The following is a 12,051-nucleotide window of genomic DNA, read 5'->3' on the forward strand; positions in this document are numbered from 1 at the left end:
TAGACAAAGGGGGCATTGTAATTGCACAGACAAGCAGAACTGACAGCAAGGATTCTAGAAATTGCTTTTGGTTTAAAACGAATCGGGCTCAAATCGAATTATGTTGTTTGTGTACTTCGGCTTAATTTCTTAGGACCACACGATTTATGGTTTTAAATGGGCTCTCAAAAGCTGCTTTGTACTGGGAATTAAAAAGTTTTTAAAAGCTTTGATTCAAGAAATTCTTTACAAAGTTTTTAGAAAACTGCAACAATTTACATAAATAACGCAACAGTGCTTGTGAGTTTTACGTTTAATCTGTTTTATTAATCAAAATCCTGGCACTTAAATAAATCAAAATGCTTCTCTATCATCATATGAATCAGACCCCAAATCACCTTCAAAAGTAAAAAAATTTTCTGGAACAAGACTGTACACACAACCTCATCCTTGAGTCAAAGCTGAGTGAGAATAAATAAGGGCAGTGTTTGGTGCGAACTCACCTCTCCTGTGGCACAGAGAACCAGTACTCGTGTTTACGATCTCGCTGTGCGTACTGTTGCATGGAGGCGCTGGCGTTGGACACAAACGTCTTCTTCATGGCCTTGCTGACTCGCAGACACAGAAACTTATGAGACCTGGACAGCCGTCTCTCCCTGATCACAGCCGGACCTGAGACACGGATGAGGGAATTGGGCTCGTGACTAAAGTATTTAATAGAAAGCTGATAACAAGTGGTTGTTGATGTTTCATTCTAAACTTCGAGCGAGAAATCATTCAGAAGGCATTACTTTAGCAATTCAGGACACACTATGATATATCCTAAAACATATCACAATCACATGCTTTCTAAACCATGTGGATTCATGAGAGATGAAACAGGGACAAAGCCCAGGCGTCGTTTTAGATTTCATTGCATAATTTCTCATTACCGATAACAGATCAACCTGCTGGGTAAAACCTGTTATTTTCACTCATCTGTACACATCTTCCTCATCCAACCAGCTTATTGCAGCACTGATACGCAGTCTACTCGGCTTTAAATCTTTAAAATTTTGTCTTTTCATAAGCATGGCAACATAACGTATGGTTACTGTATATCAAATAAGTGATACGGTGGAATGGGAGATTGGAAAGGGAGCATTTCTTATGTGTAAGAAATTAATCAGACGGATATCTGATCCTGGTATGACAGGACCCTTATAGAGCTCTACAGGTCTTTAGCCCTATTTAAAAAATTAGAAGAGGGATACTCAGTCATACTTCTAATAAGTTATAATGCCCCAAATAGCAGCACTAATTCCAAGTCGTTCACTATAATCTTCGTCATAGATAAAACATGTTAATCACCAATAGACAGAATGGTGTGGAGAAACAAAAAACATTACAACATTGGTGATCAGAAAAGAAGCTTGGAATGCACGATAATATCAGATTCAAGGAATTAAACTGTATTTTCTTGTTAATTAATCAACTTTTTGATTGATTAATTGATTAATTTGTGGAATCCTTCTGTCCTATTCTCTCTTTCCATTTTAGGTCACAGGCAGTCGTATAAGCATTTCACGGCATGTTCAATATATATGCTTGTGTATGTGACAAATAAAATTTGAATTTGAATCTGAGGTGGTACCGCGCACAAACTCACTGACACAAGCTGGAAAAAACTGCTTGGTGAATGCTCCATGCTTTTGTGCTCACCGTGGTTGTGCAATGTTGCAAATGCAAAATCTATTATAACGTTAATTCCCTTCCTTGTAAAAAGTACGATATAGTCTCTTTTTATTACAGTATAATGCTCGTTAGTTTCCAGTTACTCTGTGCTCAAGGACATTACTCATTTAACATTTTTTTCCTGTAAATGTTATGATGGTGATATTTCCCTGAAGTTTAAAGTTGTACGATACTGTCTTGTTAAACTCCTGCTCTTGTTTTCTGGACACCGCACATTGCCAGGAAGGGAGCAGTTCTCGTTCATTCCGTCAAGGGAAGTCATTGTGAGTGAGATAAGGAGCTGGATGTGACTGCAGCCACCGATCACTATCACCCAGACAGACCCTGAGACGCCGGTTAGGGTTAGACACGTGGATCGGCAAATGTGACAGCAAGAGAAAAGTGAAACAAGCATCGGAGACGCTTTGAATATTAATCGCTGACTGAAATCATGGATGTGTTTAAGAACGGAATATGTGTCGCTTGGCTGTTTTAAAGAACTTTATGCTGCGAAGAAAATTTTCTACATTTAATTGATGCTGATTTATAGTTTTGTGCCTTTTTGGGGCACAAACCACAATAAAAAAGAAAAAAAAACTATACAGAAAATGTGGAAACTACTTAAAGAAATTAAAAAGCCAAAAAATTCCTCATTTATTGTTTCATGTCTCTTATGAAATGGGTGTGTTAATGAAAGCCAACTCCTCCTTCGTTGCTTTTCAGCTTAAACGCCGCCAGCGTTCCTAGCTAGCAGAAGATGTTTTAAGATTCAAGATTTGTTAAGGTTTTCCTCTTACTCACCTCTACTCCAATAACCACCTCAGCAGTTATAAGCTAAAATAAACCTGATACAGATACTGTAGTTGTAGTGAAGAGCCTACTGCTGTGAGTGTAAAGTGTCACTCTGTGTGTTTACTCCCACCTAGCAGAAGCAGACGGCACAACGACACACACACACACACACACACACACACACACACACACACACACAAACACAAACACACACACACAAACACACACACACACACACACACACAAACACAAACACACAAACACAAACACACACACACACACACACACACACAGCTCGAGCCTTAGGTACGTTTTTAACAAGCTGAAAAATGAAGCAGCCGGCAGATGAATAAAAGCATGCTTACAGTATAATGAGTAATAAATTTGCTGTTATAAAAGAAATTTATAGTGAATGTTCAGCTCAATATATCATTTATATTCCCACCATGAGCTGGTTCTTATTTTTAAAGTATTATCTGTATAAGTATTATATTTTTTAAACCCACTGAAATTTCCTTGGCCATAAAAAAAAAAAATTAACAGCTTGATTTTTTTTTTGTAAAAGCTTATTCTCTTAAAATGAATGTCTTTTTTTCAGTTAAACTGTCTATACATCATAATAACTATTTATTTCAATAAATGCAAAGACACAAAAACAACATCTCCTGACTGTCCTGGACTAAATATTTCAACATAGTCCTGGTGTATTAGCCAAAAGTCTTGACCTCCCCTCATTCCTTCGCTTCCAAAGAGCCAGACATTCTTATATTTTTAATGTAGTCTTGAGGAATAGTTCTACAAGCTTCCTGAAGAATCTTAGGAATGTTTTTTGTTTGTTGAGCCACATAGTCACCTGTGAATCATTCAAGCATCTAAATCAAGGCATAAATCTGTTAGAAACAGGTAAAATTTTTAAACTGATTCTTTATGCACTTCGCAGCCTGCTATAGTAAAACATTTGTTCCCATTTCTTTAATTTAATCTCCATCATTTAATTTTATTCAATATGAAGAACTGAAGGGTGGCTCAAGTACTAAAGGGGAAAGTACTGTAGCTCTAATGCACTAGGAGACGAAGCTGGGAGTTATTGATACAATTTATAGAAGTGAAAGCTAATGTTTAATGATCAAATACTTTGCACTGTTACAAAGCAGCAAAGGAGAAAAAAAAATCCAGTAAGGAAGTGAATCACTGGGAAGATGCCAGTGAACGTTTGAGAGCTTTTAAGCAATTAAGACGTCTGAGCTTTAAAACTGTGAGCTACTGAAGGGTAATTTTTCTCAGTGTGAACTTTGGGGGAATACTTGTTCACAATGAGCGTGCTGTTAGAGCAACATATATCATTGACAACCCCAACTGGGGACGTGTGCTTCTTTTAAGACATGTGAAGTCAGAAAAATTTTAAACTGAAATCTCCCCTTTTCTCCTTACATGTGCTAGACAGGTGATGAAGTGCTACCACTCTAAATATAAGCTAGGCAATTTTTCGCTAAAGATGCTTGTGAAAACTTGCAAAATTTGGAAGTCCAAATAGATCACGGGATGGAATGATATTAGTAAGAGCCCTTACGAAGGTCAATGAAATAGGTGTTTGTGTGCGTGCTTATGAGACACGCTGGGGAAGCCTTTCCCGTTTGGAGATTATTAATTAGTGAACTAAAAAGAAAGAAACCTGAAAACATTAAATAAACAGAGCTCCGGTGTCTCCTTGAGATCAAATGGGGCTCTGAAAAGTTCAAAAAGTTTACTCTTTCCTTTTGGGGCGAGTACGCCCAATTTCGAGGATTTAATGTGTTTAAATCTATGTGCTTTTACACTTTAACTTTAACTTGTGTAGACTCGTGCCTTGTCTTTAAACATGAAAGCACGCTTGTCTTTGTTCTTCGGCTATGACTTGGTCCTGATACCTGGTGCTAACTAAAGATCTCACAAAGTGCGCAGATGCGCTTGTTTCCAGTTACATTTAATGTCTGAGGGACAAATTAGTTTCTGTTATTCCTTTAATGCCCCTAAATCCTTGGGGACTTGTGGCAAAAGACAGGGTACACCCTAGACAGGGCACCAATCCAAAACACAGGGCGAACACACGCTCCTGGCAATTAACCTACTCTGCGTGCCTTTGGGTTGTGGGACGAAATCTAAGTACCTGGAGGAAATCCACCAAGCACAGGGAGAACATGCAAACTCCATGCACACGGGCACAAAGGCTGGATTTGAGCCCTTGACCCTGAAAGTGCCAGGCCACAATGTTACTCACATCACTGTGCCATTACTTTGCACCTTTGACAAATCCAAATTAAAAGCATTAATGAAAACACAGAAAAGTCCCATCTTACAAACTTTCCACAGACATTCGTAGATGTAAACAAATCGCTGAAGTAGAACCTGCACTGCACCAGATACCAATATTTACAATTATATACTATTTTCAGTGTGTAAGTGAATGTATAAAATGTCTAAAGGTTTGTATATTGTATATACGTGTGTGTGTGTGTGTGTGTGCGGGAGAAATGAGTCGGCCTCACCGGTTTTAATGAATTAGTCCGGGAGCATGATGATATAAAACGGCTGTCCTGTAAATCTGTGCTTTTGGTGAATTATCCTAAATTCAGAAAATCCTCAACTTGACAAAGTTCACAGTCTAATACACCTCTGAGACAAAATGCCGTCCGATCAAGCTTGCAGTAAACACCATGTAGCTTTGTCCTCCTTCGGAGTCTCACGAGAGTATAAAGCAAAATCCAAACACCAAACCTGTGTGTGTTTTTTTATGCTTTACATTGTATGTTTGTGTCAAAGGTGTATAAGACTCACTCTGTCAGACTTACAAACAAATCCAATTTACAAACGAGCTCCCAGAAAGAAACTTGTTTGTAAGTGGGGGACGTATTGAACTAAATATAAATGAGAACTATATGCAGTTAGCAAACAGTTTAAGTAATATTTAATAATTAACAACAACAATCTAAAATTTATTAAAAGGGAAGATGCCAGGTTTTTTTTTTTCCATTTCCTTTTTAGATTGGTTTTGATGATCTTGGAATAATTCATTGACCAATACAGCAAAATTATTGTAGATATTATATTTCCTAAGTAGATAACTTGGATAATCTCAAAGTTAACATAGGGTTCAAGCTTCAAGCTCTGGCTGCTCTCTAAGACTCTATATCAGTATCTAATATACAGCTGGAGTTCAGTTTTAATAAAATATTTGGTGATCCATTTGCTCTTGAATAACTTGCAAATCTTTTTGTTTTTTTTTAAATTGTGAAATAGTTAGTTTTCTTATTACTGAGTACCTCACCAAAGTTTAAGCACAGCTGAAATTAGATCAAAGCACAACCCCAATGGGTCATTAAGCTAAATAAGATGTTCTGCAGCTAAAGTTATCAGAGGGATAAAAATGTAGGAGATGAAGGAGATCTGCAGGAGATGAAAGGCCGTCCAGGAGAGCCGCGCCACACACAGGCAAAGAAAGCTTAATCTGCTTAAGCAGCATTATACTGCCAGAGTGCAATCATTTACGGTGCCCTAATAAAGTGTGTAAGGTCTGCTTCTTCTTGGACTTCGGTGCAGGATTACGTTTTCTGTGTGAGGTGAATAAAAAAATAATAAGCCCACCTATAATGAGGAAGATGAGGAGACATGGCTCAGGACATGAAAGACCGAGCTCTGAATATGTGAGCTGTAGCGCAGAAACGTACTAAAAACTGTGCGGTTAAGAACGTCCTGGTAAATACAATGGTTCGACAACAAAGTAGGCTTTCATAAAATCCTGCTTTTATCACGCAAGTGTTTTGGAAAGGGATTTCCTCTCCAGGTCAGAGAACAGGCTGGTAACTCTAAATAAACTTGTCCTCTGCAGGAGAGGTAAGTTTCGGTCTTGCCTTCCTGGGGTGATCTTCATGAGAGACAGTTTCATCATGATGGTGCTTAATGCCTTTTGCAAATGCACTTGACACAATACCGTTCTTGTAACTAAAGAACTATTCCAGAAAGGCTGACCTCCGGTCTTAAAATAACAACTGACTGTTTTTGGTGGTACATAATTACCATACCGAGTACTAGAAAGTCCTGAATGTCAGTCTCCATTCATTTCCCATTAACTCCCCGGTCCTGGGAGACAGTATGGCCAATTTTTTGCTGCGTTATCTCTTGGCGATAGTTGAACATGCCATTACTGGGATTAAAACTTAAATCTCCTGACGCTTCTCTGTTGCGCCACTTAAGAGCTAAGCTGTCATAATGATGTTAACTTAATCAAGCCCACATTCTTGTCTTTTCCTTTCAGCTTTTGTCGGAGCTAAATGGAGCTAAACAAAGATACAGGGTGTGTCTGAAAATAGAAACCAAGTGGATACGTTCGAAGCAGATTCTTATTTATGGCGTATCTGCTGTAAAAAAACGTATCATATAACATCAGGACACGCCTAAATAAAGTCGAGTCAAACTGTTGTTTTTTTTTTTAACTTATAGTTAGACTGGTAGTAGTATCTCACCTAATGAACAGCCATATACAGGCGAACTGAAAAATAAAAAGGTTGCTATAAAGAACACAGAAGGTTTTGTATTCTTCATGTGAATATTTATGAACTCATATTCTTATTAGGTTTATCATCCATCTGGATCACTAATGTCATTAAGGCATATCTTTCTGAAATTTCCAGGCATGCAAATCTTGTGTGCACAAACAAGACAAAAATTATAAACCAGACCAAAACCAGATGCAGCACTACAGCACTTTGCATTGCTCTCATGTTGTGTGTTGTTGTTGCTGTGTTTGTGTAAATTCCTGCGTATTCTGCTGAAGCAGCCTCGGACCTCGGACGAACAACACAGCCTCGCTGTTCAGAGCTCAGTGCCGTAATGAGTTCCACCCCGCTAGCCTAAGCACTAAATGGTTTTAAAATTAATATACAATCTCTACGAATGCAAGTTCTGCTCTGTAAATCCCAGAAGAGCGCTCAAATCAAAGTGATGTAAAATAATAAAACTCCGAGCATGTGGAATGTCACACATTATGGTAGAGATGATAGTTACATATCAGAAATGCATGAAATCTTACCCTCCGCTGAACTCTGTTTCTGAGCACCTTTGCCTGACGTGGTCTCTTTCTGTGCGTGCTGTGCGCTTTCACGCTGCTCCTTGGCCTGTTGCATAGTGTGACTCTTCCACATCTTTCTCAGCTCCTCCACATCGGTTTCAGAGTCCCGCTTGCCGTCCCTGGTGCTTTTAGCCTCGTCTGGGTCACGCTCCTGATCTGTGCCCACCGTGGTAGTGGAACTCCGCGAGGGTGCGGCTTGTGGCTGGTGCTGCTGTTGGTCCCTGCTGGTTGTTGTGCTTAGCTGCTCCTGACTTTTGGCCTCATCTGAAGCGCTGGTGGTTTCTCCTCCTGCCTCGACCTCCGTCTTTTCTTCTTTCTCGTCCTTGGGCTTTGCCTCTTCCCCGGGGTCGTTCCTGACGGTGTGGACGGATTCGGTGGACGACTGGTCCTCACCCTGGAGCTGCTGGCTGGATGGTTGTTCCTCGCGGATAGGCGACAGCTCGGGCTCGGTGAACACATCTTCGGAAAGAGAGGCGTCTGTGCTGCGCGGGGCTGTGCTGCCGCTGTCGTACGCCTCCCTCAGACGCAGTTCTGCATGATGAGCAGGCCCTGAGAACCATGACTCGATGTCCCTGCAAGCACAACAGTTTTTGTTAAGTGGCAGATTGATTTCCATACACTGACATTTCCAAGACGTAAGAGATAAAGGCTCAGGTGTACAGTGGTGCTTAAGATCATGTTATAACTATAATGACTGCTGAGCTCATTAAAAGAAAGAATAAAGGAGTAATAAGATGTCACATCATGTCTTTATTATGATCTAAAGGCTGAATTCTAGCTGCCTTAAGCTACACGTACTGTACACAAACGTCTTTTTTGCAGCTGTTTTGAGGCACTGCTTTCACACACGTTTAATACCAACGTGGATGGTGTAGAATAGAGCCGGGAATGATGATTCAAATAGATTTTTAGCAATTAGATTTTGAATTAAATTTGATTTATTAGCAGTAATTACTCACTCACTCACTCATAGTCTATACCGCTTTATCCTGTATTCAGGGTCACGGGGCCCTGGAGCCTATCCCAGGAGACTTAGGACACAAGGCAGGATACACCTTGGATAATCCATCACATGGCACACACACATGCATGTGCATGTACACACTACGGCCAATTCAGGAACGCCAACCAACGCCTAATCTGCATGTCTTTGGAATGTGGGAGGAAACCGGGGTACCCGATTAAACTCACCAAGAGCGGGGAAAGCATGCAAAGTCCATGCACAAAGACCCCGAGGCGGAAATTAAACCTGAACGGGAATTGAACCCAGACCCTGGAAGTGCAAGGTGTCGCCAATAGTTATTTTTATTTAATTACTTGGATTGTAGTTATATTATTATTATTTATTGCCTGATTTGTCTCAAGCAGCTACATTTCTAACAAAATCTAAATAATAAAATAATAAAAATCGAAATGCCGTATGATTTGTATTTTTGATCGTTTTGATTGTCATGTCTCATACTCGTGCCGCAATAATCTTTTTTTCCCCCTGATATCTCTTCTGCTAAACGGCCCGGTCCACTAGGTGGAGGTAACGGATCAACCGGTCAGATAAAAAAAAAAGGAAAAGCGATAGATACAGTGGTGTGAAAAACTATTTGCCCCCTTCCTGATTTCTTATTCTTTTGCATGTTTGTCACACTTAAATGTTTCTGCTCGTCAAAAACCGTTAACTATTAGTCAAAGATAACATAATTGAACACAAAGTGCAGTTTTTAAATGAAGGTTTACGTTATTAAGGGAGAAAAAAAAAAACTCCAAATCTACATGGCCCTGTGTGAAAAAGTGATTGCCCCCCTTGTTAAAAAATAACTTAACTGTGGTTTATCACACCTGAGTTCAATTTCTGTAGTCACCCCCAGGCCTGATTACTGCCACACCTGTTTCAATCAAGAAATCACTTAAATAGGAGCTACCTGACACAGAGAAGTAGACCAAAAGCACCTCAAAAGCTAGACATCATGCCAAGATCCAATGAAATTCAGGAACAAATGAGAACAAAAGTAATTGAGATCTATCAGTCTGGTAAAGGTTATAAAGCCATTTCTAAAGCTTTGGGACTCCAGCGAACCACAGTGAAAGCCATTATCCACAAATGGCAAAAACATGGTACAGTGGTGAACCTTCCCAGGAGTGGCCGGCCGACCAAAATTACCCCAAGAGCGCAGAGACAACTCATCCAAGAGGCCACAAAAGACCCCAGGACAACATCTAAAGAACTGCAGGCCTCACTTGCCTCAATTAAGGTCAGTGTTCACGACTCCACCATAAGAAAGAGACTGGGCAAAAACGGCCTGCATGGCAGATTTCCAAGGCGCAAATCACTTTTAAGCAAAAAGAACATTAAGGCTCGTCTCAATTTTGCTAAAAAACATCTCAATGATTGCCAAGACTTTTGGGAAAATACCTTGTGGACCGACATGACAAAAGTTAAACTTTTTGGAAGGTGCGTGTCCCGTTACATCTGGCGTAAAAGTAACACAGCATTTCAGAAAAAGAACATCATACCAACAGTAAAATATGGGGGTGGTAGTGTGATGGTCTGGGGTTGTTTTGCTGCTTCAGGACCTGGAAGGCTTGCTGTGATAGATGGAACCATGAATTCTACTGTCTACCAAAAAATCCTGAAGGAGAATGTCCGGCCATCTGTTCGTCAACTCAAGCTGAAGCGATCTTGGGTGCTGCAGCAGGACAATGACTCAAAACACACCAGCAAATCCACCTCTGAATGGCTGAAGAAAAACAAAATGAAGACTTTGGAGTGGCCTAGTCAAAGTCCTGACCTGAATCCTATTGAGATGTTGTGGCATGACCTTAAAAAGGCGGTTCATGCTAGAAAACCCTCAAATAAAGCTGAATTACAACAATTCTGCAAAGATGAGTGGGCCAAAATTCCTCCAGAGCGCTGTAAAAGACTCGCTGCAAGTTATCGCAAACGCTTGATTGCAGTTATTGCTGCTAAGGGTGGCCCAACCAGTTATTAGGTTTAGGGGGCAATTACTTTTTCACACAGGGCCATGTAGGTTTGGATTTTTTTTCTCCCTAAATAATAAAAACCATCATTTAAAAACTGCATTTTGTGTTTACTTGTGTTATCTTGGACTAATAGTTAAATGTGTTTGATGATCAGAAACATTTTGTGTGACAAACATGCAAAAGAATAAGAAATCAGGAAGGGGGCAAATAGTTTTTCACAGCACTGTATATAAGAAACACGAGTATTTGAGAAAGATGCAGGATGCGAGTTTGTATTTTCTGCCAAAGCTGTGAAATATTTTGTAATATATTTTGTCAAATTGGTTTTTAAATTTGTCAATTTTAAACTATTTAACATTTTAAAGTTTACATAAATAATTTAAGTGTAAATCGATTATAAATCAAAAACTGATATATTGATTTACTTAATTTCAATTGACTAACAAAAAAACTATTGAATTGCAAAATGGATATAATTGCGCCAGTCGTGTGCAGCCAGTGTGACATCACGTGATTCTATTTCAGCAACTGACTAAACTTTAGTGTTATGTCTCAAACTGTATCATTTTGTACTATTCTACACAGGAAATGTGTGGTTTTCTATTAAATTTACTGTTCTGACTTTAAAAACTTCTCACCTCACCTTCAAACCTTACTGTTTCATCATTCTTCTGGATTTTCTAGATATATAAATGTAAATATTTCTGTCCTTGAACGAAAAAAAAAAAAAAAAAGCCTGTTAGGGTTGGTTTAACTACGATGTACATCTTACGATTGGATTTGGAGTTTAGATGTATAAGGACACTCTGGCTCTTCCAGATTAAGCGGTCCGTTATCCATCCTGATTGGATAATCCGTTAAATAAGAAATAGAAGCGATTAATTGAACAATGACACTCGTGTTGCTGCTTCACCTGCACATATCACAAGATATAAATCACGTATAACTCAGAGTTAAGTGCTAGACCAGTCTAGTCCTTTTCACTTCCATTCCCTCTGCATTTAATATTAACCGCTCCGATGTGCATGAGCCATTTTCTGGATGAAGAAAGTGACAACAATAATAGAGCAGTACTGGCGCCGGTTACGACTTGTGTTCTTTCCCAAACGAAAAACACCCACTAGACTTCGAAGTGCTACAATACACAGTATGGTAACAAATCTGTAAACCTACATTTTGCCAGTTCAATTCCATCACCAAGTGTCCCATAGCATAACTAAATGCTTTCGAGAGCGACATCAAATCTGTGACGAGAGCTGTGGGAAGGCGGAGGTGGGTAGGAGGTGGGTAGGTGTGTGTATATACGTATATGTAGATAATGCCAGTGTATATAACTGTAACCTCACCGCATATATGTTTGTGCACACACCGGAAGTAGGGGTGTGGCTGCCGTTTTATTTTGGGAAAGAGGAATTTCTTCACTGTTTTTCGTTTAGGGATTCAGGGAAGGTGCCTGTATTTTAGTTCTTGTAGACAGTTTTTAAATA

At 39.5% G+C, this 12,051-nt stretch overlaps 1 protein-coding gene across 6 annotated transcripts in view; it reads right to left on the reverse strand.

Moving 5' to 3' along the window:
* Positions 1 to 12,051, reverse strand: part of oxr1a (oxidation resistance 1a) — a 201,684-nt gene that overhangs the window by 15,419 nt on the left and 174,214 nt on the right. For all 6 annotated transcript variants that reach the window (XM_053488244.1, XM_053488247.1, XM_053488246.1 and 3 more), the window contains 2 exons: positions 7,550 to 8,160; positions 483 to 651 (listed from right to left, as the gene is read on the reverse strand). In XM_053488244.1, coding sequence (XP_053344219.1) covers positions 483 to 651; positions 7,550 to 8,160 — 780 coding nt within the window. The remainder of the gene's footprint in view (positions 1 to 482; positions 652 to 7,549; positions 8,161 to 12,051) is intronic.

The sequence above is a fragment of the Clarias gariepinus genome, chromosome 26, assembly GCF_024256425.1.
Source record: "Clarias gariepinus isolate MV-2021 ecotype Netherlands chromosome 26, CGAR_prim_01v2, whole genome shotgun sequence".
In the NCBI taxonomy this organism is placed as follows: Eukaryota; Metazoa; Chordata; class Actinopteri; order Siluriformes; family Clariidae; genus Clarias; species Clarias gariepinus.